The sequence below is a fragment of the Apus apus genome, chromosome 27, assembly GCF_020740795.1.
Source record: "Apus apus isolate bApuApu2 chromosome 27, bApuApu2.pri.cur, whole genome shotgun sequence".
Taxonomy (NCBI): Eukaryota; Metazoa; Chordata; class Aves; order Apodiformes; family Apodidae; genus Apus; species Apus apus.
This window is the reverse complement of record NC_067308.1, coordinates 1,547,071-1,572,623: the sequence shown is the minus strand read 5'-3', so window position 1 is coordinate 1,572,623 and position 25,553 is coordinate 1,547,071. Positions and strand designations below refer to the sequence as shown.

The window sequence follows — 25,553 nt, the reverse complement described above, 5'->3', positions numbered from 1 at the left end:
CTTTGAATGTCTTGTCTGTTCTGCCAAGGGGGTGTTTCCTCCCACTCTCACCAGCACCTTGTGTGCCAGCGGCTGCTGAGCCCCCGGGGGTGAAAGCTCGTGGCCCCCAACTCGACATCTACGTCCTGCCAGGCCCACGGCAGCGTGTGCCACGTGGGGTGGGGACCCCTGCCCCTCACCCAGGACTCTGCACTCTTTTTAATTGCTCTTTAATAAAATGACAGTTACCCCGAGCAGGATCCCTTCCTTGCTGGATCCGGGGTTGTGTCCATCCAGGTGCCACAGCCACGGTAACCAGGATGCCATTGATGGTGTAGCTGGCACAGAGGGTGGCTGCAGGGTCCCTGTCACAGTAGCTGTGATGGTGCCTAAGCAGCCAGACCCCCTCGCTGGGGCAGGGGGAGGGATGGGGCAGGGGCTGGGAGGGTGGCTGTCCTAGCAGTGGTTGGGGACAGCAGGGCACAGTGTCCCCCTCAAGTGGGTTAAACCCTGGGCCCCCAAACACGTTGCTTTGGTTGCGGGTCCTGGCACAGGGGAGCCCCTGTGGTGAACCCACTGTGATGAGGGGCAGCAGAGGATGGGGAGCCCCAGTGTGGGTGACCTGGGGCAGGCAGAGGGGGTAAGTGCTGATGTCCCCTGTCCCCTGGTACCCTGTCCTGCCTCACAGCAGTGGGCAGGTGGCACCCCCAGCAGGGAGAGGATGTGGGGTGCAGGGCTCTGTGCAGAGCCTGGGGTTGGAGCTGCGGGTGGGGAGGCCAAGCGTGGGTCGGGCACAGCTGGGGGCTCCCAGCCCTGTGCCCCCCTTGTCCAGCACCAGCTCCTGTGCTCGGCAGGTCCTGCAGGGGCTGCAGCCCCTCGGGAGAGGCACCCGCGCGGAGCGGCTCTGGGCGCCCAACACGGGGGCATCGCTGGGCTGCGGCTGGGAGGGCGTGGGGGCTGCGTGCTGGGGCGGGGGGACCCCAGGGTGGGAGGGGAAGGGGCGGCCGGGCACGATCCCTACGGCCGGGGTCCGGCCACATCGTGCAACCAGCCCTTCGTGTGCCGGGTCCTGCCCTCGCAGTCCCTGCCACGGCCGCGCCAGGAGGTGGCAGCAGGGCCAGGGTGGCCCCGCCAGCCCTGCCGTCCTGCCCCTGGCCCGGGTCCTGGCCCGCATGGCTCGGTGCGCCCAGCCCCGCAGCAGCAGGGAGAGGGGCTGCGCTGGGGGTCCCTGGCCCCACTCTCCATCCAGGCACCCCTGAGCCCCCGACTGCTCCCCCACAGGGGGGCCCTGTCCCCCCTCCTGTCCCCGCTGCCTGTGCCGACCTTGGTGTCTCCCGGCCCCAGGGCCCATCAGTGCCTGTCCTGGCTCTGCTTATTGACAGGGCTGGGGGCTGCGGGGCTGGCACCCCCCGCCCCTGGCCCTTCATTAGCTGTGCTGTCGGGTTGGATCACATCAGCTGCTGCCGCACACGCTCCCAGCGCCGCGCTGCCGCCACGTGTGTCCCCCTGTCCCCGCTGCCACCCTCCTGCCTCACCCTGCTGCCCCTGGAGCCCCCGGTTCCCCAGCCGAGGTGGGCAGCAGGGCGGGGGCTGCGTCCCCCTCCCCTCATGGTACTCAGGGCTCCAGCTGCCCCACGTCCTGCCCTATGGTCCCCCCCAAAGTTTGCCCCCCTCGGTGCTGTTCCCAAGGTCAGCGTGTCCCGCTGCGGTGAAGCACTGACCGGGCACAGGGACACACGTGCCCCCAGGGCCCTGGCAGACCCTGCGTGCCCCCCTGGCTGGGTGCCACCGGGTCCTGACAGCCAACCCAAAGCCGGGCAGGATCCTGCCTGCATCACCCAGCATGGTGGGGCCACAAGGAACAGGGCAGAGCGACAGTCACTGACTCCGGCTGCCCCACAGAGGGGGCATGGGGGGGTCCCGGTGGCTTTCCCTGTGTGAGGGTTCACGGATGCAGAAGGAGGGGACGTGGGGCAGAGCCCCCCAGTGTGGGCCGGGGCTTGTCCTTGGGCAGGGTCACGCGCAGCCCCGCGGTGGCACGGAGCCCCCCAGGCTGGGCCCAGCTCCCCGGTATTGATGACCCTGCTAATGACTGCGGAGTGTGACCGGGGGCAGGAGCAGGCGGCGCGGGGACATCGACCCGTATCGACCGGCCAGGGCGCGGGGGGCTGCGGAGGGGGCAGGGGGACGTCGATGGGAGGTAATTAATGGGAACGGGGCCACGTGCACGGGGCTGGGGCACCGGCACTGCAGCCCCCCGCCCCGCAGCCCCCGCCGCTATAAACAGCGACCGGGCAGCCCCCGAGCCAGAGCGCCGAGGAGCCCCCCGAGCCCACCCAGGTAAGGCACCGACAGACGTGGGGTCCCCCGGGTGTGCAGGGATGGGTGGGCAGCACCGTGCCATGGGTGCCGGGAGGCTGCACCTGCACTGCCCTGCGCTGGTTCATCCCCACTGCAGGATCCATCCTGCCCAAGCACGGGATCCCAGAGGATCTGGGTGCTGGAGCAGCTGCCCAGGTGGGCTCTGGACCCCCAGGCTGGGGTGCCCTGGGAGGGGTCCTGCCTGGCAAGCAGTGAGGGTTGAACACGCTCAGCTTTCCTCTCTCCTTCTCTTGCAGGGAGCCGAGTCCTGCAGGGACTCCACCTTCACCTGCCCCTGCCTCTGTCTGATATGTTTGATATTAGGTTGTTTGATTGGAAAACCAACTAAATATCAAACATATTCTTACAGCGCCAGGAACACCCAGCGCCAACTGGTCGAGATGCTGCCCACACCCTGCCAGGGAGGGAGCTGCCTTCCCCGGGGGCCAGCGGAGGTTTGGGATGGCGGTGGGGTCAGCACTCACCACCTGTCCCCCTGCTCGTGCCCGGGATGATCCCAGGACAAAGGAACGGCCCCGTGCCCATCGCTGCCTCTGCAGCTCCGGGTTATTTATGGCTCCCGAGGTGCAGCAACCACTCGGGGACCTGCATGGGCACCCTGGGGAGCCACTCTCCGTCTCCCGCATCCCTCTGACCCTCTCAGCCCCCAAAACCCCAGACAGGAGCAGTGGGTCTTCCCCATGAGATCCCGACCTGGCTCTCGGGGCCAGCAGGACCTTGTGGCTGGCACGAGGAGGCTGCTAATCCCCCAGCTGCGTAGGAAGTGCCGCTGCTCTCCCTGAGAATTCCTCCCTGCGCCTGGGGAATTTGCTCCTCCAGCTGCCAACAGCATCTTCAGCCTCGCTGCCAGGCACCAGGGTGGCTGGAGCTGGGCTCGGGGCTCAGGGGGTTCCCGGGGGGCTCTTCCCTGCCTGTCAGGCTCGGCTCCTCTTGCTGCTCCCTGCTGAGCCAAACAATCCGGGGCAGGGGCTGCTGCTAAATCCCTGCTCCTAAAATGGTGCCAGGCTGATCCTGCCCTTTCCCTGCCACCCCCGGGCATGGGGAAATGTCAGCCCGGGGGCCAACCAAAAATTCCAAGCCCACAGTGGGGTGCAAACCAGGGGGGGCTTCACTGCCAGTGCTGCACAGGCCTGGCTTGATGTCCTGAGCATGTCCCAGGGGAGTGCTGGGGGGAGCACAGTGTCCCCACGATGCCAGCCAGGGTGTCCCATTGCAAGGGGGAGGCAGGTGGCCTGGACAATGCAGGACCCCCCGCTTGCAGACCTGCCGCTGCTTTTTATAACTGCCCCAGCTGTCCTCAGGAGCCCAAATAAGGCTGCGGCCACCCGGGCCCCCCGGGGCAGACAATGGGTCCTGGACACAGACTTTTTGGGAAGGTGGGGAGGTGGCTCAGCCCAAGAAAGGCAAAGCCCCCGCGCCAGCAGGCAGGGCAGGGTTGATAAACCAGGCAGGGGGGTGACAGGCAGTACTGCTGCCCTGCCTGCCCCTTGCCCGTCCTGCTGCCTGCTGTCCCACCACCTGTGTCCCACCGAGGATGGAGGCCATCAAGAAGAAGATGCAGATGCTGAAGCTGGACAAGGAGAATGCCCTGGACAGGGCAGAGCAGGCGGAGGCCGAGCAGAAGCAGGCAGAGGAGAGGAGCAAGCAGGTAGGGTGGACAGTAGAAGCCCCCAGCCCGGGGATGTTTGGGGGGGTGGCTTCTCCCTGTGCTGGACCACGCTGAGCCCAGACCCAGCCCTGGCAAGGGCAACTAGAGCTGCCACTGTCCCACAGCTCGGAGACAATGTCATGACATCGTGGGGCATCCTGAGGGCTGCCCAGGGCTCAGCCCATGCCAGCTGGTGGCATGTGGGGCAGAGATGTGTGGGGATCCAGAGGGGTGTCCACCTGCAGTGACTGCTGCTGCCCTTCCAGCTGGAGGACGAGCTTGCTGCCATGCAGAAGAAGCTGAAGGGGACGGAGGATGAGCTGGACAAATACTCTGAGGCCCTGAAAGACGCCCAGGAGAAGCTGGAGCTGGCAGAGAAGAAGGCAGCAGACGTACGTATGGGGTGCAGGATGGGAGCTGGGTTCATTACTCAACCCTGGCCACCCTCCTGGTGGGACTGCAGCCTCTCCATGAGACCTTGGGATGGAGGAAGGTCCCTGCCAGGCTTGGTGCAAAGCTGTGTGGGTGTCTGGACTCAGAGAGTGACCTTGGGAAGGACACCTCCCATGGGGCACACCCACAGCCATGCAGGGACTGAGGGATGCTGGCAGGGGCTGGTTCCACCTCCTTCCTCAGCAAGGATGTGCTGGGCAGCTTGGGAGCAGGGGTGGGGCAGGCTGGGCAGATATTTCCAATATCTGAAGGAGGCCTACAGGAAAGCTGGGGTAGGGCTTTTTCCATGGGTGTGTAATGTGAGAACAAGGGGCAATGGTTTGAAGCTTAAAGAGGGGAGATTCAGGTTGGACATTAGGAAAAAGTTATTTCTTGTGAGGGTGGTGAGATGCTGGAACAGGTTGCCCAGGGAGGTTGTGGCTGCCCCATCCCTGGAGGTCTTCAAGACCAGGCTGGATGTGGCCTTGAGCAACCTGATGTGGTGGGAGGTGTCCCTGCCCATGCAGGGGGTTGGATCTAGATGATCTTTAAGGTCCCTTCCAACCCAAACCATTCCATGATCCTATGGGCAACGAGGCTTGACGAGGCAGGGCATGGGCACCCGGAGCTGGGGGCAGAGCCACAGCAGCTGGTGGCAGCAAACAGCCTCTTGAGGGCAGAACCTGGGGTCCCCAAGTGTCCCCATGGAGCCCTTGTGTTCCCGGGCAGGTGGAGGCTCCATGGGCAGGGGGACAGCAGCTCCATGGGGAGGGGGACAGAGGCTCCATGGGCAGGGGGACAGCAGCTCCATGGGCAGGGGGACAGCGGCTCCATGGGCAGGGGGACAGAGGCTCCATGGGCAGGGGGACAGCAGCTCCATGGGCAGGGGGACAGAGGCTCCATGGGCAGGGGGACAGCGGCACAGCCCGGCTATCGTTGGGACGTTTCCAGGCAGACAGTGGCTCTGGCCGGGCAGGGTTTCACCCGCTCTCGTGGCCACCACGGGGCGCTGAGTTTGGCCCCTTCACCAGCCCCTGGGACCTGGGAGCCCGAGGGGCTGTCACCCCCTGGGGCTGTCACCCCCTGGGGCTGTCACCTTATGGAGCCATCGCCCTGAGGAGCCATCGCCCTGTGGGGCCGCCGTGTCCCTGGGGTTGAGCGGCGGGGAGACGTGGATCTTCCCTCCTGAGGGAGAGGGAAGAAAAGCTCCGGCTTCTCGCCCTCACGGCCCCAGCTCTGACATCCAGCCCAGGGGCAGGAACCTTCCCGTCCCACAGGGCTGTCACCAGGCCATGGGGAAGCTCCCCAGGCCCCAGCAGGGTTCCTGGACTGGCTCTCACCAGCACATCCCAGCTCTGAGCTGGGGGACAGGGAGTCACGGGGAAGCCCGGAGCCGCCCCTGAGCCCCGGGCTGTTTGTCAGCTCCAGGCCTCGGCTCATGGCTTCCTCTCCCAGCCCCGGCGGAGTGTTCCAGCAGCACCAGAGCTTGGCACACACGTTGCTGAGCTCTGGGAAGCCCTTTCCCTGCTTTGCACCTCCCTGCCCTCCCTTTTTCTCCCTGCTGGCACTTCCACGCTCTCCTGCTGCCGCACCCCAGCGCTCAGCACCACATCCCCGCTCTGTCCATTTGGGGCCCCCGTTTTCTGGCCACCACCCTCCACCCAGGGTGGCTCCTGGGGCTCCCCTGGCTTCCCTCTGGCTCTGGGAAGTGGAAAGGAGGGATTTTCCACCCAGCTCCTTCCAGGTGCCGGCAGGGCCAGGCCCTTTGGACGGCCAGCTCCTCTCTGGGGAACATGCCGTGCCGTTTGAGGGGTCTCCACGCCAGCAAACGCACCCCTGGGGCAGGTCCCTGCCCAGCTGATGAGGTTTAAAGGCTGTGGCACGAGGGTGCCAGCCCGGCGCCCCGTTTTCCTTCATTCCTGTGCCTGAACAGGCTCCCGTGGCTCGAGGGCAGGTCGCGGCCATGGGTCTCCGAGCCCAGAGGACGCTGGCAGCTCTGTGGGGGTGCCAGCCCCCCAGTGCCAGCCCCCAGTGCCAGCCCCCAGTGCCAGCCCCCCAGTGCCAGCCCCCAGTGCCAGCCCCCAGTGCCAGCCCCCCAGTGCCAGCCCGAGGGACAAAGGAGGCTGTGACAGCCCACAGGGCTGGGGGCTGGGCCCGGGGTCCCGGGTGAGAGGGAGGCAGGGGGTGAGCTCAGCCCAGGGAACGCGGCCCCTGCGAGGCCCCTGGGGACAGGGTGGCCCTGGGGGCCCGGGCGTGTGCCCCCTGTGGGGCAGGACCTGTGTGGGGCAGAGCCCTGCGCCTCGGGCCCCATGGGGCTGCCCCTGGTCCTCGTCCCTTGTGGGACCTGGTGCTCCTGCTCCTCCGTGGGGCAGGTCCCCGTGTCCCCACAGCCACATGGGGCAGGTCCTGATGCCCCCATGTCCAGCTGGGGCAAGTCCCCGTGTCTCCGTCCCCATACAGGGCAGGTCCCTGTGTCCCCACACTTACACGGTGGACACCCACGTGTCCCCACACCCGCATGGGGCAGCTCCTGGTGTCCCCACACCCACACGGGGAAGGTCCCATTGTTCCCACAGCCATATGGGGAAGGTCGCTGTGCCCCCAGCCCCTCGTGAAGCAGGTCCTGGTGCCCCAGCCCTGCCATGAGGCAGATCTTGATGCCTCCAAATGCCCGTGGGGCAGAGCCTGGTTCTCCCAAACCCCCGTGGGGCCGGTCCCGGTGCCCCCAGCCCCCAGTCGGGGCAGATCCCGTTGCCCCCAAACCCCTGTGGGGCAGGTCCCGGTGCCTCCAGCTCCCCGGGGGGCAGATCTTGTTGCCCCCAAACCCCTGTGGGGCAGGTCCCGGTGCCCCCAGCCCCCCGGGGGGCCGGTCCCGGTGCCGTGTGGGGCAGATCTCGTTGCCCCCAGCTCCCCGTGGGGCAGATCTTGTTGCCCCCAGCCCCCCGTGGGGCAGATCTCGTTGCCCCCAGCCCCCGTGGGGCAGGTCCCGGTGCCCCCAAACCCCCGTGGGGCAGATCTCGTTGCCCCCAGCCCCCGGGGGGCCGGTCCCGGTGCCCCCAGCCCCCGGGGGGCCGGTCCCGGTGCCGTGTGGGGCAGGTCCCGGTGCCCCCAGCCCCCGGGGGGCCGGTCCCGGTGCCGTGTGGGGCAGGTCCCGGTGCCCCCAGCCCCCGGGGGGCCGGTCCCGGTGCCCCCGCCGCCGCTGCTCCCCGTTCCCACGGCAACCCGGTGGGGGGGGGGAGGGAGGGAGGAGGAGGGAAGTGACGTCACATCCCGGGCCGTGGGGCCGGGGCGGCGGTTCCGGTATTTCAGGGCGGGTCCGCGGCGGCGGGCGCGGAGCGGGGCCGGGGGAGGCAGGATGGCGGGGGCCACCACCATCGAGGCGGTGAAGCGCAAGATCCAGGTGCTGCAGCAGCAGGCGGACGACGCCGAGGAGCGGGCGGACCGGCTGCAGCGGGAGGTGGAGGCCGAGCGCCGCAACCGGGAGCAGGTACCGGCGGGGCGGCTGCCCCCCGGGGGGCTCCCCCGGGACGGGGCGGCCCTTGGGGAGGGGGTTCCCGGCAGCCGGTCGTGCCCCCGCGCGGGGGTTACCGCGGGGAGGGGCTGCACCGGGGCCGGGGGCTGCACCGGGGGGCTCCCCGGGCCGGGGGCTGCTCCGGGCAGATGGCTCTACCGAGGCGGGGGCTGCACCGGGGCCGGGGGCTGCACCAGGGCCGGGGTGCCCCTCGTTCGGCCGCCCCGCCCCGCGGGGTTCGTGGGTGCCGGGGCAGCGTTTCCGCGGGGCCGAGGGTCGCTCGGAGCCGGGCCCGGCTCGACGTGTGCCCCGTGGTGACCTGGGACCCCCCCCCCCCCCGCTCCGGTGGGTCTTGCTGGGGTCCCCCCCGGACCCCCCCCCCTGCGGTGCCCGGGGGTGGCTGGAGCGGGATGGAGCCGCTGGGTCTTTCATTCGTTGTGCTCGGTTTCCCGGGGCTGAAAGCGGCTGGTGGGGGGTCCCGAGGCTGAGGGGGGGGGGCTCCCGGTCCCCGGGGGGGTTCCCTGTCGGTTCTGAGCTGCGGGAGAGGAAGGGGAGGAACCCGGCCATCTTGTCTGGCCCAGCGTTGCAAGCACAAAGGTGCGAGTAGCCTTGGCATGTGCTGATAAAATGGAAGTGATCTCACTCGTGATGCTGCCAGGGAAAACTCCCCAGCTCTGCATCCTGCTCGGACCCGGTGGGGCTGGTCCTGCCCGGGGACTGGCTGCCCCTGACTGGCAAGCCCCTTGTGTTGGGGGCAGGCAGGGGCTGCTTGGAGGGATGAAAACCAGGAGCAACCAGAGCAGAAGACAGGCTGAGAGGATTGGGTTTGTTCAGCCTGGAGAGGAGAAGGCTCCAGGGAGAGCTTAGAGCAGCTTCCAGGGCCTGAAGGGGCTCCAGGAAAGCTGGGGAGGGGCTTGGGACAAGGGCAGGGAGGGATGGGATGAGGGGGAGGGATGGAAACTGGGAGAGGGAGCTGGAGGTTGGAGATGAGGAGGGAATTGTGGAGTGTGAGGGTGGGGAGAGCCTGGCCCAGGTTGCCCAGGGAAGCTGTGGCTGCCCCATCCCTGGCAGTGTTGAAGGGCAGGTTGGATGGGGCTTGGAGCAGCCTGGGCTGGTGGGAGGTGTCCCTGCCCATGCAGGGGTGGCACTGGATGAGCTCTGAGGCCCTTCCAACCCAAACGGTGACCATCTGAGTTGGTGGGTCCCTCTCTCACAGCTCCATCAGCCTGGGGAGGCTGATGTCATTGAGGGGACACTAGATGGGGTGACACAGGGCAGGTCACCACAGGTGACTGCCTTGTGTCAAACTGTGCCTCTCCACAAATTTGCTCAGTGACTTTGCTGCTGATTCTGTTCAAAACGTGAACCTCAGGCTCTCCCACCTTGTGCCCAGGTCTGGAGACTGTAACGAGTGTCCTGGTGTCCCTGCTCTGGCACCTGTTGGGCTTTGCTGCCAGGGCTGGTGGCAGAAGCTGCTGGTGTGCAGTGAGAGGCCACTCCCAGGCCTCAGCTGGGTGCTTCATTTGCAGCCACATAAGGAATTCTCTTGCAATAGCAGTGTTGCCATGGGAATGTGTGTTTCTCCCAGCTCGCTGGAGCCTCTTTACAGCAGAGACAACCAGTGCTCCCAGCGTGGTGAGGTCTTGGCCTCACCCTGTGGCCTGGCCCTTGGGTCTGGAGGACTATCCCTGCTAGATCTCTGTGGCCTGGGGAGGTGATGGAAAGCCTCCAAGGTCGAGGTGAGCTCTGCCCTTGGCTTGCAGGACTCCTGGTAGCTCCTTGACTCAGAGCTGCCTTCCTGAAGGAAGTGTGGAGTAATGGGAATGAGCCACTGGAAGTGTCACCCCTGTGCCCCTGGGAAGCCTGGCAGCCTCAGCTGTATCCAGGGAGGAGGAGCAGAAGGGGGGAGGTATAAGGGCTCTCCTGCAGAGAAGGAGGCAGTTCTTTACAAGCTGGGGTGGTTTTTTGGGTGGGTCAAGTGCTGCTCGCAGGAAGTCAGGGCTGTGGTTCAGGGGTCAGGAAATGAGGCTTGCTGTGCTGGTGTGTCCCCATCCCCTGGGAGAAGGAGGAGGTTCTCCAGCTTGCCTGTTTGTGCCTCTTTGATAGGCAAAAGTTGTGTGTGACGAGCAGGCTCCTTCCCGTGGTGTTTATCATCGTTTTGTTCCTCTCTGAGCAGACCACTTCCCCCTCTGGAGGAAGCTGCTGCTGGGGCTGGTTCTGGGGCAGCTCTTGTTGGAGCATGGGGGTGTTGTGGTTTTCCCTGGTGAAGAGCAGGGTGTGCTGGTGGGACAGCTCCTCTGCAGCTTGGGTTCTCACAACCTGGTCTTGAAATAGGGGTGCTGAGCACCCTGCTGCCAACGTGGGGGAAGAGCCTGGGCAGCCTCCTGGGAACTCGCCCTGGTTTGTGTTGGGCCCTGGTCTAACACTGGCTTCTTTCATTGCTCTGCTCCTCCTTCCTTGGGCATGGATAGAAGCAGCATGTCCTTGCAGGCTGCTTTGTTGCAAGTAGTTGGGATATTTCATATATGCCTGGCATGTGTCTGCACCCGGGTCTCTGCAGAAGATCACAGGGCTGCCCTGAAATGGCTGCAGCCCCATCCATCCCAGCTCCAGCACAGCCATCCTGCTGGAGAGCAGCACACTGGGATGTCCCCGAGGTGGCTCATGTGGGGCCTGAGTGTCCCCAGAGTGTCTGGGCTTCCCCCAGGCTCTGGTGGGGGTTGGTGGTTCCTGGCAGTGCTGCTGTACCAGGCCTGCCCGGGGGTGTGATGGTTTCTGATCTCTGCTGGGTCGTTGAAGCCTGGGTCATTTTTGTGGTGACACTTGTGGCAAGCACACAGTGCCTGGGGCTCGGGGCCATCTCACCAGGCTCCTGGCACCTCTGGCTGAGCTGAGGAGGATGTTTGTGTGAGGCTGTTGCTGGGAAACAGCCTCCTCGAGCTGTCTCAAGGCTGGGTGAGGCTTTTTGCTCTTTCTCTGTTCCCTTGATGAGTCGGTGGGAGGAAGGAAGCCCAGAGCCCGGCTGGGGTTGTGGCACTGGGCAGTGCTGGGGGAAGCCTGGTCTGCCAGAGCCCTGACACAGCTCAGCACACTCCTGAACCTCTTCATCTTCCCCACGGTGCTGAGGAGAGGGCTTGTTTCAAGCACTGCTGCTGTCCAGATCTCATGAGCAAACTGCCCGTGTGCTAAATGGTTGCTGTCACCAAGTGCTGGTGTGGGGGATCAACAGGGCTGTGATTGATGGGCTGGCAGGATTTCAGCAGCTGCAGAGAAGAGCCATTAGTGTAAGTCATCTGCTCAGTGTTTATGGCTTCAGCTCGAGCTGGCAGGTGAGGAGCCTGCAGGACGAGGCAGGTGTGTGTGAAACGCTGCCCAGCAGGGAGCGCGGCCCCCCGAAACTGGGTGAAGCCCCCTGGTCTGGGTTGGCTCCCCGTGTGCTGCTGCTGAGCTGCAGGCTCAGCTGGGCTGCTAAACCTGCCCCAGACTGAGTCACCCCCCGTTGGTCCCTCCAGGCTGAGGCAGAGGTGGCATCTTTGAATCGCCGAATCCAGCTGGTGGAGGAGGAGTTAGACCGAGCGCAGGAGCGCCTGGCCACGGCTCTGCAGAAGCTGGAAGAGGCAGAGAAGGCTGCAGATGAAAGTGAAAGGTGAGCAAGGGCTGCTGCTCTTACTCTGTCAGCCATCTCAGTTGTGTTCCTGACTCAGGGCCTGGTGCCATCGACCTCTTGGGCTTCCCAGAGGGTGGGAAGTAGAAACCACGTCAAGGCGGGATGTGGGAGTTGGTGCCTGCTCTGCAGAGCAAACAAAATAGGGCTGTTGGCCTTGAGTGAGTGTCTTGGAACCCGAGGCAAAGGAGTGAGTGCTGTGTGCTGCCATGCATCCCCACCCCCAAGGGAGGAGAAATCACAGAGTAGAGTCATAGGGGTTGGAAGGGAGCTCTGAAGATCATTAAGTCCAACACCCCTGCAGCAGCAGGAACACCCAGGGAAGATCAATAGAGTCAAAATAAGGGGGTTCTGGGCCACCATTGAGTTGTGAAGGTGTCTGCTGGTGGGGAAGCCTCTCTTCCTGCTGCCTCTGCCAGCATCCTCCCTTCTGGCACTGTCCTCTGACCTGGACTGACTCAGAAGGGAGTGGTGCACTTCCAGTTGGCTGATGAGCTCCACCAGAGCACGCACTGTAGTGAGCAGCCTGACCCAGCTCATGTCCTGCCACAGACACTGACTTGGATCTTCCTGCATTTCAGCCTGGAAAGTGCTTGGCTTGTTCCCCTCAGCAGCACCACATTTCCCTTGGTCCAGAAGCCTGATGAGCTGCTGGAGCAATGATCCAAGGAACACTTAATTCCCAGCAGTGGAGGCTGTGTTTGCAGCAGCCCAACAGTGTCTGCCTTCCTGTGCTGCCCCCTGCACTGGGAGGTGTTGGTGGCTCCTGAGGAAGCAGCAGGGTCCCAGGGGAGCACTGTTCATGCTCTGGAACTCGTGACACCTCTGGTTTGCACAGGAGTGTTTGATACATCCTCCCTCCCTGTGCTTTCCTTTGGGCAGGGGCATGAAAGTCATTGAAAACCGAGCTCTGAAGGATGAGGAGAAGATGGAACTGCAGGAGATCCAGCTGAAGGAAGCCAAGCACATTGCAGAGGAGGCAGATAGGAAGTATGAGGAGGTGAGACCCTCAGGTGCTTCAGTCCTGGTGGTCCTGGCCAGGAGAGGCAGCTCCTCTTGCCCCTGGCAGAGCTTTCCTCAGCAAACCTGGGGGGAGAGCCTGGCAGCAGCTCTTCTCAGCCAGAAGACCCTGGCAGCACCAGGGACTCCTGCCTTTGCTGTCTTGCACAGCCCACAAGTACAAAATCATCTTTCTTCTTCTGAACTCCAGCTCTTCCTTCCAGGTTGCTCGGAAACTGGTGATCATAGAAGGGGATCTGGAACGTACTGAAGAGAGAGCTGAGCTTGCAGAGTCGTGAGTAACCTGCTTGCATCTCACTGGCATGTCCACCTCTGCATGGGAACTAACACAGCATTTCTAACCTTGTTACACAAGGCCTGAAGCACAGGGGGGGTTAGATGATCAGATGAAGAAGCTGGAAGCACTTTCCTGCTCATCATGGGGTTAGGCCCACTGAGGATGTGGTTTGTGAGGACGTGCTTTGCCTTGTGGTGGATGTGTTCTGCCTCTTGGCGTGGGGGGACTCCTCAGTTAGTGGGGCTGGGGAGTTCTTCTCCCCTTGGGATTCACCAGCACTGCTTTGTGTGTGTAGTCACTGGGTCCTGACACGTTGCTGTGGGGCACATGAGTGCACAGGCTTGTCCCCAAGCGGCAGAGGCGTCCTGGGTGGGATCTGAAGGTGGGATGTCCAAGGGCAGAACTGGGCTGAGGTTGCTCTCTGGTCTCTTAAAGTATCTGCAGTAACCACTGCAAGCTCTGCCAAGCAGCAAGCTGAGCTTCCACTGCTGGGAGCAGACACAAATGGTGGGGTTTGGGCTCCTTTAACCCCATCTGGGTGCTGTAGCTGAGGAGCAGGGCCTGAGGAGCTGGTCAGGGCCTCTCTGTGCTCTGGGCCTTGTCTAACAAAGCTGGCGTGTGCAGCAGCAGCTCAGTGCTTCCTGCCCAGACCTGCATGTCGTGACCATGACTTCTCTGTGTTTTTCCCCTGCCCCCGTTTTTGCCCCATGGTGTGGTGTTCTTGGTGCTCCTTTTGACCCTTGTCCCCACCTGGCTTGTGCCATCGTGTGACCGTCACTAACAGGCGTTGCCGGGAGCTGCAGGAGCAGATCAGAGTGATGGACCAGAACTTGAGGTGTCTGTCTGTTGCTGAAGAGAAGGTACTAACCTTTCCTTTCTCAAACATTAAACCAGAACTCCTGTGGGCTTCTAGCTACGCTCCTTCCCTCAGCTCAACTGCATCTTCCTCTCTCCTGGAACGTTCTGTCCTCTCTGCCCATAAATGTTCCCTCCTCACAACAAACTGAACCTGCAGCTTCTACTCAGACTCCAGGGCCAGCAGAAATCTGTGTCCACATCTCGGCTGCTCAGCTCAGTGCCCTGTGCATGTGCTGGCAGAACACCAAAAATAGCAGCTTGGAGGTGGGAAGGGAACTTGTTTTCAGCACAAGTGCCTGAAAACAGGGTCCCATCCAGTCTGCTCACAGATCATCTCCTAAAAAGCTCTTCCTGGCCTTCCCTGCACATGGATTCACTTCTCGTCTCTCCTGTCTTTCCTTCCCACTTCTTTTCCTTTTTCTCCCCCCTCCTTTCTTTACAAAACCCCACAGTAAATGTTCCGAGCTGGAAGAAGAGCTGAAGAATGTCACCAACAATCTCAAGTCTCTTGAGGCTCAGGCTGAGAAGGTAGGGCTGCTTGTCCAAAGGCCAGAAACGTTTCTGGGGTGCTCAGAGGGTGCGTGACAGCCGAGCACCCACTGGGATGGAAATGGTGCAACGCAGCCTTAAGCAAGCAGGGACAGCCAACTGGTCCCAGCACAGGGCTGATGCTGGGAGAGAGGGAGGTCTGGTTGCCCTGCCCTGCCTCGGGGCAGGTTTGAACAGCCAAGTTGATGATGCTGCTGGGATGAGAACTTTTCTGTGCCCATGTTTGTGTTGTGTGCATGAGGTGGGACTTGGTGCTTGACCCAGTGTGTTGGACTAGGGTAGGAGTGTGAGCAGCTCCCAGTTGGGAATTCCTGAAGGCATCTGTTCAGTGCAGGGAGGAGCTGAAGTCTCCCTCTGTGGGCTCTCTGGAGTGGGAGATGCTTGGGGCTGCTGGTTGCTGACTCCTCTGCTTTTCCACAGTACTCTCAAAAAGAGGATAAATACGAAGAAGAGATCAAGATCCTGACTGATAAACTCAAAGAGGTGAGTGGCCGTGTTGGGATGGGTGGGGTGGCCTCAGCCTTAGGGGGGTGGGGGACTTGATGGCCTCAGGCCAGTGCCTCTGTAGTCCCTGCACTCCCAGCTGTCCTGACTGGCTCCCTTTGCCTGGCAGGCAGAGACCCGTGCCGAGTTTGCCGAGCGGTCTGTGGCCAAGCTGGAGAAGACCATTGATGATTTGGAAGGTATGTTCTGGGGATGGGAAGCCAAGGAATACGTGGTGAGGGAGCTGAGGAAGGCTGTGTCCCAGGTAGCTGGAGAGTGGAGACACTGCTCCTCAGTGCTTGAAGTGTGACCTAACCCTGCTTGCAGGGTGAGGATGGTGCCTCTGGGCTCCACCTGTGCCCTGTGTACCTGCTCCAGGAGGTGTTCCCTGGCCGTGCTGCTCCAAACTCCTTGCATATCTGCCTGGTGGACACAAGTAGCACAGCTGGTATCTCAGTTGTGATGTCCTCGGGAATGTAACTGGATTCCTGCTCTCCAGCTTCACCCCATTTAAGGATAAAAGGGCCTGAACCCAAGAGGAACTGGTTACAGTAACACACTTGAGTGGAGCATCTCATGGTGTGGCTCTCTGCTGCAGAAAGTCCTGGTGCAACCACAGTCGTCAGTCCTGAGACAGCCCCCAGGAAGCTTTAGGACTAACCAGTGGGGGTCCTAGTTCAAGATATAGTCACCAGCAGCCCCATCCATGCAGTGGGGTGGTCAGCCTGTGCCAAGCATGGGTTCCTTGCCTCCTGCCCCTGGTTTCACAGGAGCACTCCTGACACCGATGAGGATCCTGCCTTTCCCCAAGCTCTAGCAGGAGAAGGTTCCAACTGCCTCCCTTACATCTGGGCCTGTGGCCAGATTCTTCTGTGGAGAGCTGTGGCTGGAGTGGTGGTGCTGGTAAACCAGAACTCTTGCAGGCCTCCTGCCTCCACCCCAGCATGTGCCTTTGTCATCTTTTGGTGCCAGGTCTTGGAGACTCAAAGCCACATCCTACCATCTGGAGTCACTCTGGAGGGTTTTTATCTAGAAATAGCAATGGTGTCAGCTGAGCTGTTCCAGAGCTGCTGCCAAGCAGCAATCTGAGCCACCTCATGATCCAGGACAAGCTTTTATTTGGGAACTGCAAAAATTCCTCCAAGTCTCTGCATGCTCCTCTTGAAACACGTTGATGGGGAGTTGGCTCTGGTCTCCAGCCTTGCTGCTGAAGTGACCTAGTTTATGACAAGTGACAAAGTTCTTTGGGCTCCATGAAGCTGTTAACAACATCACCAGCTGGCCTGGGCAGCCAGAGCTGGGAGAGGCATCAGCATGAGCTTGAGAGCTGCCTCCTGCCCTGAAGGGCTGATCTGCCCTTCTGCTCTGTTATTTGATGGAGAACACAAGTTTCAGCTCAGCCTCTCTACCCATGTCCTACAGGGTGGGAATTCCCTTTGATGCCCAGGCCTTAATTATGTGGCTGACCTTTCCCAGGCAGGTTTTTGTATTGAGACTGAAGGTGGGAGCAAAGCTTCCCAGTTGATCTGTGCCTGCCTTGGGTGCTGCAAGCTCCTCCCTAAGTGGATGGAGTTGCCCTTCCCTGCTGCTCTTCCTGTCAGTGGTTCTTGCTGACCCAGCTGGGCAGCTTGTTCCCACAAGCTGATGTGGTTTGAGTTCTTGGCTCTGCTCTCCTCAGAGCTGGCTTGTAGTCCTGGAAGGCACTTGCTGGTCAGACTGTCCTCAGGCTGTCAGAACCCTCCTGTCCATCATCAGGAGCTAACACGGAGCTGTGGTGGCTCCATATCCAGCTTCATTTTCTTCTGTTCAGGAGTCCCATACTGCTTTTCCTGCCCCAGGCTGTTAGAAGAACTCCTCTGCCTTCCCTCATTGTTTCCCTTTTGTTCTCCTCCTAAACCTCTTCTAGATGAGCTCTATGCCCAGAAACTGAAGTACAAAGCAATTAGTGAGGAACTGGACCACGCCCTGAATGACATGACTTCCATGTAAATATGAGCTGGCTGGTGTTTGCCTCTTGCTTGGGCAGCCTGGGCTGCCAGGGCTTGCTTGGTGTGCTGGGATGTTCATAGTTGGAGAACCAGTGGCTCTGTGTTACCCAGGTTACTTCCTCAGATCTCTGCCTGGAGGGGGGTGAGGCTCCCTGCAGCATGTTGTCCTCTAACTCTGGGCCTTGTGGTCTGCATGTGACACCAAGTGCTGTGCTGCCCTCACCGGCTTCTGACCTGAACTCTGAGTGCAATTCCCACTGGGAAAGGCTTCCTAATGAGATGTGGCTTAGCTGCCTGCTGGAGCCACTGGGCCATGGCCTCGGGATTCCTCCTGGAAGAGGCAGTGGATAGTGCTTGAGTGGTTTCCTTGGGAATTGCTGTGAGATGGGCTGGATCATGAACTGATCTGTGGAAGTAGCTGAACTCCTGTTCCTGCAACTTTGCTACTTGGCTTTTTGTGGGCATCTGTGGGGGGTTCTGCTAACAGCTGCTGTGCACAGTCCTCACACTAACCAAGGAGATGCCAGATCCTTGCATTGCTGAGGAAGAGCCTTAACAGCAGCACCCCAGAGCTCCCTGAGCAGCCTTTGCTGTGCCCTAGCACTCCAGCTTCTCTTAAAATTAGTGTCTCCTTCTGTCTCACACAGATAAGTCTTGTGATTCCAAACTCCACTTTGGATTTGCCTCCTGCTTGGTGGCTTGTTCTGCACCTGCACCCTGCACTTGTGTTCTCCTCATCTCAGGCTGAATTCCAGAACCTCTCCCCAGCCCCTGTGCCCAGAGCATCCCTGGGAATGAGTCCTGTAGAGATGCTGAAGCTTGACAGCAGCAGCCACCCCTGGTCCTGCTGCACTTGCTCCCAAACAAAGCTCCCTCTGTCTGACCTGAGGTGCCAGACACTGCAGTGCTCTGAGGAGCTGCCCCTTCCATGGCTGGGTGGAGCTGGGAGAGTGTTGTTCTCATCTGCATATCTTGTGTAGAGCCATAAAGCTCCTTTTGTATTTCTCTTGCCTCTTGCTTGAGCATGATGTCACTTTTTTTGTTGTTGTTGTTTAAGGAAAACAGCTCTTGTATAAATGGAATGAAGCAGCTGGTGCTTTGGAGAAAGGGGTTTCTAGTGACCACTTGCTGCTGTAGAGTAGCTGTTCCAAAGCAGTGTCACCCTCCTGGCCCTCAGGGAAACCCACAGACTTCAGGAGCCTCCTGGGTTTTCCCTTTGGTGCCTCCTGGGCTCACAGGTGTGGCTGGTGCCTCAGCAGCTCGTTGGAGGCTGAAGGGGAGGTTGGGTCTGCAGCAGGGAGGGCTCGGGCTGTGCCTGCCTGAGGGACACTCTGCACGTGCTTTCAGTGGGAAGTCACCTCACTGGGTGGTCACTGGGGTCACTGGCAGGGTGTGAAAGGCAAGAAGTATCCACTGAGCTCTGGGTGGTCTCCAGTTGGGTGCCAGGTGCTGCCTGGGGGGTGTCTGGCCTCTTGCTTCAGGAGGGCTGTGGGCATCCCAGCCTTGGGGGTGAGGTTTGCAGAGTCCTCCCCTCCCAGTGCAGAGGCTGAGGGTGCTGGGATCCCCCTGGGGACGTGGCGTGGAGCCTGGCACTGAGCACTGTCAGCCTGTGTCACTGCTGGCCTGAGCCTGTCACTGGTACCACAGACACTGCTCGAGCTGTCCTGCCCCTTGGGGTGGTTTGGCAAATGGTCTTTCCTTTCTGGGTCGGTTCCTCTGCCCCAGTGCCCGAAGAGCCCTTCGTGAGCAGAGCCCTGATGAGCTGGGACATCTCCCGTGGTTCCCTCAGGTTTGTGTCACTCTGTTCTCTGCACAACAGCACGAGTGGTCAGGATGGTCCAGACACCCCAAACTGCCCCAGCCTGTCCTCACTCTGTCTTCTCTGTCAGGGATCCTCTCTGCTGGGTTTGGGTAGGGAAGGAAGAACCATTCCCACCAGGAATTTTCAAGCTTGGGAAGCTCTGGCAGATGATGGTCTGACTCTCCTGGGGTTTGGGGCAGGCAACTCTGTGCCCTGTAAGCACCAAACAAGGAACCAGAACTTCTCAGGAGCAAACCTGCAGCTGGAGGAAGGGGTCTGGGGTGGGGAATGGGGTTTCTGTCACCAGTGTCTGGAGGTGTGAAGGTTTCCAGCCCAGCCTTCCATTCCCAGCTCTTCCCAGGTGGAGGTGGCTCCCTGCCCTTGTGAAACAGCCCCTCTCTTCACAGGGAGGTCCTGTCACTGGGTGGCACCATGTGGAGCTGGTGGCTCTGCTGTTGCAAGTGATGTTATCAAAGGCTGGGCTGTGCCAGGAGCTTTCCCTGCTCATCCTGATGAAGCTCCATGCTGGGTGGTGGATGGATGGATGGGTGGGTAGGTGGGTGATGCAACTTCTGCCCTGGGAGGTTTGGAGAGGCTGCAGGTCTGACTGGATTGCTGGGCTTGTGCAGGCTGGTTACCACCAGCTGGGCTGTTGACTCAGGAGTGCTGGGAATGTGGATTAGCTGACCAGGAGGCACAGGGCCTGGAGCTCCTGGCTTCGTGGGCAGCTGGGAAGGCTGTCCTGTGGGCTGGGTGGGGAAGAGAGCTGGCCCCAGCTGACCTAGCCAAGTGTTCTGTGTTGTTCCTCAGGCCTAGGAAGGGTCATGCTAATCCCTGCAGATCATCTGCTCCCTCCTGTGGGAGGATCATCAGGTCCCTGTCCACAAGCCTGGAGCTGGTGCACCAGCCTGCAGCCACTGGTGCTTCTCACTGCAGTTCACTCCCATCCTCTGCCACTCTGGAGAGCCAGGAGCAGCCTTGGGGCTGGGGATGGGCATCAGGGGTCCATCCTGCCTGCTGGGCAAGTGGAGCAAGTCTGTAGTAGCTGGTGTGCAAGGTGGGCTCTGGTGTAGGCCAGGATGGGGTGTATCTGCCCCCACACCACAAGGTCCCTCAACTTCTAGTTAGGTTGAAGTCGTTGGCTTCTCTGGCTGGTGCTTTGTCCCTTGGTGGCTTTAGAGAAGGGACAATAATCAACTGCTGCTGAGCATGTGTGGTTGGTACCACCTTGGGCAGGAGTGGAGCCCCTGGAGGCCTGGGAGGCTGTGGGGACAGGAGGGGTGGGAGGTGAGGCTGGGAGATGCAGAGGCAGCTTGTGCCCCCCTGCTTGGGTTGCTCTGGGCAGACACAGAAGAGGAGCCAGTGCTCCAGGTCCTCTGTCCTGTACACGAAGCAGATCCTACCTTCAGCCCTGTCTGGGCTTGATGGGCTGTTAGTGTGGCACAAAGACACGTCCTTGGAGGGGTGTCCTGCAGGTCAGCTGTGAGATGCTGCTGTTCTCAGTTCTTCTGTCCTACTGTTAAGCCCCATCAATCCCACTCGGTGTGGTGGGGCTCTCTCTGGGAGGTGCCTCTGGTCAGCTGTGGTAGGACTGCTGCTTTCTGCAACCTGCTCCACAGGCTTAAAGGACATCCCCAGTCTCTCTCCTTCCCCAGGCAGAGCCCAGCCCAGCCTGTAGGCTTTTCTTTGGGTCTTCTCTGCCTCCTTTGCCCTCACAAGCCCTTGGCAGCACCTCATTTCTGCCTGCACTTGGCTGTCCTGTCATCTTCCTGAGCTGAAATGCAAGTTAAGAGTCAGACAAGCCTTTCTTCTCCCCAGCTGCATCTGTGCTGTAACCCAGACCTGATCCACGTGCTGTGGAGACAGCAGATGAGATGTTCTCATCCTGGTGTCCTACTAACCTTCCCTTTCTGTCTCTCTCTTCTCCCCTAATCCTGCTGCTGCCGTGTCTGTCCAGCCACCCTGAGAAAACCCACCTGCCCTCTCTGAGCTGGACTTAATGCTGCATGATCTGTGTGACTGGGGGGGGAGGGGGGCACTTAAATGCCATTAAACAAGCTTAGTGCCACCACCAGGGCTGGGGGCCAGAGACAAACCTGCTCATCCTCATGACTGGGCAGACTTGGGGCTTTAACGCAGTCGCTGCCATTTCATGGGGCACCTGAATTCACCCTCTAATTCAGAGTGTGAACACTTGTTTTCCTCTTGGGGGTGTAACCCTCAGGTGGGGCTGTTCCTGGAGCAGCCTTGCTCACTTGTCCAGGGGCTCCAGGCTCCGTGGAGAGTGGCTGCACCCACCAGGAGAGGGCTTGTGGCTGCTGGAAGCTGCCTGTCCAAGCCCTACAACCTAATTTGCTGTGAGCTGAGTGACTGTAGGATCTCCTGCTGCATGGACTGAAGGCTCCTAACAAGAAATGACTGACCTTCTGGTCTGTAGGACACTGCACACCTGGAGTACTTGCCTGTGTAGTCGAGTCCTAACCTAGAATCACAGCATATTAGGGGTTGGAAGGGACCTTCAAAGATCATTGGGTCCAGCCCCCCTGCTAGAGCAGGGCCAAAAAATAAAGGGCAGGTTGCTCAGAAAGGCATCCAGACAGGTCTTGTGGAGTCTCCTTCTCTGGGGACTTTCAACCTCTGGGCAGCCTGTCCCAGGGTCTGTAACCCTCCCAGGAAGAGGTTGTTCTTCATGTTGAGCTGGAACATTCTGTGGTCAAGCACAGAAAGAAGGTTTGGGGGAAGTGGCTGTTCCTGGGGCCTGATCCTGGCAGAGCTGCTGAGCCCCAGCACCACTGGGGAAAGCTCATGGACATGGTGAAAGCAAATCCCAAAAATCCTCAGCATGGGGCTGTGTCTTGAGCTTCTGCAGGGAATCTTTGAAAGCTGCAGTTCTGGAGCTCTGGGAGGGCTGCTCCTGGCTCTGTGCACAATTCCTGACCCTGGGGGGGTTGGGGAGTGACTTTGGGGAACTGCCTGTTCCTAAAGGACATCTTTCTACAGCCTGGCTACCCTGGGGCCCAGCGTGTGGATGTCTTCAGTGGCATGGGTGGGCTGACCTTTGGAGTGAAGCCCACCTAGAGTGCTAGTGGCTGCTCTGAGCTCTCCTCCTGGCTTAAGGAACATGTGAGAACTGCCTGTGGGCTCGGGCAGAGCTGCAGCCCCTCCTCCCTGTGTGCTCCCTGCCTGCCCCTCACTGAGAACAGCCCCTTCCTGCTCTCCTGAGCCACTGTTGTCTGCTCCCTGCTGCTGGGGGGTGACCCTCCTGGTGGCCAGCTTGGCCTCTCTGTCCTGTCCTGGGAGGGGGGTCACATCCAGCTGTAATTCCAGGGGCTGGTTTCCCAGTGTGTTTCACCTCTGCGTTGCTCTGGGGGGCCTTGCTGGGCCGTGGGGGTGACTGGCTGGATGTGGGGAGCCCTGGGGGGCTGTGGTTGGAGGCACCTGCATGGCAAACCACTGCCTGGCAGCCCGTGGTGCCCCCACCAGGGCTGCACCTGAGCCAGGTAACCCCAGAGCTTCTTGCTGCACCCAGCCAGGCACCCCCTGAGGACCTGCTGCCTGCTGGGCTGGGGCTGGTGTGAGCTTTCCCTGGCTGAGGTTCCTGGGGTGTCTGAGGGTGACTTGTAACTCTCCACTCTTGCTTCCTGCCAGATAAACTGAAATCCACCAAAGAGGAGCATCTCTGCACGCAACGAATGCTGGACCAGACCCTGCTAGACCTGAACGAGATGTGAGGGATCCCTGCCACTGCCACACACCCCTGGGGTCCCTGCTGCCCTCTAACCCTGGGGGAACCAGACTTGACTTTTCTGTTGCCAACTTGACCAAACACAAACCTTCTCCTTCGCCTCAGGGTTAAAGGCCACCAGGCTGGGCCAGAGCTTCAAACAGCATCATTAAGGGAAATAAACAATGCAATAATCATGGCTGGGGAGCATGTTTGAGGTGTCTACACTTGGTAGCTACCTTGGCTTTGTTTTGGTGAACATTCCAAATAACTCTTGAGGCTGGGGAGCTGCACTTCAAAACTCATGGCTTTAAAATTTGATGTCAACCTTCTGGTAAGGGGCTCTGGGCCCCCCCTGCTGTGGCAGGGGAGGTAGGAGAGGGTGACAGTCCCTGGCTCTGGGCTGCTCAACTGGAGTAGCCAGGCTAGGGACTGGGAGCCTGTTGGGAAGACTCCCTTGCCAGGAGCTGGTTGCCAAAAGAGCAGTTCAGTTTTTCAGCTTTAGGGTAACTTGTGCTGAAGCAACTTGAGCAAAGGGAGACACTTTTTATTTTAGTTACAGCCAATTCTCAGTTAAAGCCTGTTCTCTGAACAATTGAACCTTCACAGGGGTCGTTCCCCTTCCCCCCCACACACCCTCTTGGCCATGTCCTGGTAGGTTTAGAGAAGCCACAGCCCCTCTAACCCCTTTGCTACCCCGGGGCTGAACTTGCCTTCACTCCCTGCTGGTGCATCAAGCTTTGTCTCTCATCACTGGGTTCCCCTTCACAGCTTTGACCCAACAGCCTCTTCCTGGGGAAGTTGGGGGGCTTTGTTTTTGCCTACCCTGAAGGAGGGACCTGTGGCCTCCCCTCCATGGCCAGGGCTGCTCTTGGTGTCTTACTGAGGTCCAAGCCCCCTTGTGTGCATTGCTGAGGTGTTGTTGTTGTGAGGTGTGAGCGTGGAGACGTGTGGGGTGAAGCTGGTGCTGGAGCTTCTTGCTTGGTGGGAGCAGCTTGAAGGGGCCAACGTGGAGCAAAGATCCCTGTCCAGTGTTTTGATACTAAATGGAAAACATTGTCTTACTGTCTTTTGAAATAAAAACCAATCCCTCCACCCTGCTGGCTGCCTGCTGAGCTCTTGGGGCTGGGAGTTGATGGGGCTGGGGGGGCTGGGGGTTCATCCCTTGGGGGGGAGGCTGGGGGTGCAGGACACAGCACAGGCCACCGAGATGATGGGAGGGATGGAGCATCTTCCCATGAGGAAAGGCTGGGGGAGCTGGGGGTGTCCAGCCTGGAGGAAAGGAGGCTGAGGAGGGGGTCATAAACGTATCAATATCTCCAGGGGGTGTCAGGAGGGTGGGACCAGGCTCCTCTCAGCAGTGCCCAGTGACAGGACAAGGGGCAATGGGCACAAGCTGGAGCACAGGAGGGTCAAGTTAAACAGAAGGAGAAACTTCTTTGCTGTGAGGGTGACAGAGCCCTGGGACAGGCTGCCCAGGGAGGCTGTGGAGTCTCCTTCTCTGGAGATATTCCCAACCCATCTGGATGTGTTCCTGAGGGATCTGCTGGAGGTGACCCTGCTCTGGCAGGGGGGTTGGACTGGATGATCTCAGAGGTCCCTTCCAACCCAACAACTCTGTGACTCTCACTGTTCTACCCAGGGTGGATTCCTCCCTCCTCTGCCTCAGTGCTCCAGGGGAGCTGCTGCTTGGTGGCTGCAGGTGGGCTTGGCTGACAGCTCTTCCTTCTCCAGTTCTCCAGGGAAGGGCAACGGGGCTGGGGAAGAGGCTGGAGCACAAGTGTGAGCAGGAGCAGCTGAGGGAGCTGGGGGTGTCCAGCCTGGAGCCCAGGAGGTGAGGGGAGACCTGCTGGCTCTGCAGCTGCCTGAGAGGAGGTTGGAGCCAGGGGGGTCGGGCTCTGCTCCCCAGGAACAAGTGATGGGACAAGAGGAAAGGGCCTCAAGGTGCCCAGGGGAGGTTGAGGTTGGATCTGGGGAACAATTCCTTCCTGGGAAGGGTTGTCAGGGCCTGGCCCAGGCTGCCCAGGGGGGAGTCCCCATCCCTGGAGGGGCTAAAAAATGTGGATGTAGCACTTCAGGACAAGGTTTAGTTGGATGGTGGTTGACAGTTGGACTTGATGACCTTAGAGGTCTTTTCCAACCTCACTGATTCCATGGTTCTCCATAGTGCCCAGGCTCAGCTTCAAGCTAAAAGTGCTCTGAGCTGCAGCCCTTTGGCCAGGAGCTCGAGGGGTCTGGTGAGTGGGGAGCTGGGGAAGCTGGGCTGGGTCTCCTGCTGGAAAAGGGAGGAGTGTTGAGGGGAGAAAAAAGGGTGACAGGGAGTGTTGAGGGGCTGGGAACCCCTGGTGGTGCCTGGAGAAAGAAGGGGCTGATGGAGGGTGGGTGGAGGAGGGGTCCAAGGCTTGTTCTGCTGGGCTAGGGAAAGGCTGGGAGAGCACAAGGGCTTGTCCTGAGAAACACCCAGACCCTGAGCTCAGCATCTTGCAGAGGGTGGTGGGCACAGCTGGGACGTGGCCTTGCAAGACAAGGCTTGACAAGCACCATGGCCTGAGGACCCCGTGGTCTGACAGGGTGACCCAGGGGATGTCCCACCTGCCCTGCTGGGGGACACCAGTTTGTGTAACCAGGGCTGGTTTGTCTTCTCACTGGTGTCAACATCCACACCTGGGGAAGAGGCAGCACCAGCTCTTGGGCTGGGACTCTGGGGGGCTCTGTACACGAGCTGGACCCAGCCCTGAGGCAGAAGCACCAGAGCAGGTTGTTACAGGAATAAATAATTCTAAAAAGAGTGTTTTAGTGACAATAGAAACCTGCATTTACTGAATCCTTCTGCCTTTTATTTTATCAAGCCCGTTTCAAGAGAGCAGGGGGGGGGAAAACCCCACTTCCCATCTGTCCCTCAGGCCTTCCTCACGTTCCCACGGGCACTGATGAGCCCCGGGATGAGCACAAGGCAGTTTGTTCCCAAAACATTTGGGGTGGGCTCAGGCTGCAGCAGCCAGAGAGCTGAGCAGGGCTGGGGTGGCTGAGGAACGTGGCAGGTGGGAAAGTCAGAGCTCACAGAGCAGGGGGTTGTGCAGCCAGATGCACATTTTCAGGCAGAAGGACAATTTATTTGCTCTGCTGAACCCCCCTGGTTTGTGGCACATCCTGGTCAGGCTCTGCAGGCTGGGAAGCCACCCCTTGGTTCTGGGTTCCTTTCCCCAGGACCAGCTTTTCACCCGTTCTGAAGCCAGT

General features: G+C 60.5%; 1 protein-coding gene across 9 annotated transcripts; it reads left to right on the top strand.

Annotated features, from left to right (window-relative positions):
• The first annotated feature begins 3,895 nt into the window (after positions 1 to 3,895).
• Positions 3,896 to 23,411, top strand: TPM3 (tropomyosin 3). 9 transcript variants are annotated; one of them, XM_051641089.1, is made up of 9 exons: positions 3,896 to 4,009; positions 4,276 to 4,401; positions 11,465 to 11,598; positions 12,499 to 12,616; positions 12,840 to 12,910; positions 13,698 to 13,773; positions 14,741 to 14,803; positions 14,934 to 15,003; positions 22,241 to 23,411. In XM_051641089.1, exons 1-9 carry the CDS (start codon positions 3,896 to 3,898, stop codon positions 22,321 to 22,323), a joined length of 855 nt encoding a protein of 284 aa, XP_051497049.1. In that variant the 3' UTR covers positions 22,324 to 23,411. The 9 variants fall into 9 exon arrangements, with proteins under 9 accessions (XP_051497049.1, XP_051497048.1, XP_051497052.1 ...); XM_051641088.1 differs by lacking the exons at positions 3,896 to 4,009; positions 4,276 to 4,401; positions 22,241 to 23,411 and adding exons at positions 7,729 to 7,928; positions 16,710 to 16,788; positions 18,517 to 22,233; XM_051641092.1 differs by lacking the exons at positions 3,896 to 4,009; positions 4,276 to 4,401; positions 13,698 to 13,773 and adding exons at positions 7,737 to 7,928; positions 14,224 to 14,299; positions 16,710 to 16,788.
• The last annotated feature ends 2,142 nt before the right edge of the window (positions 23,412 to 25,553 follow it).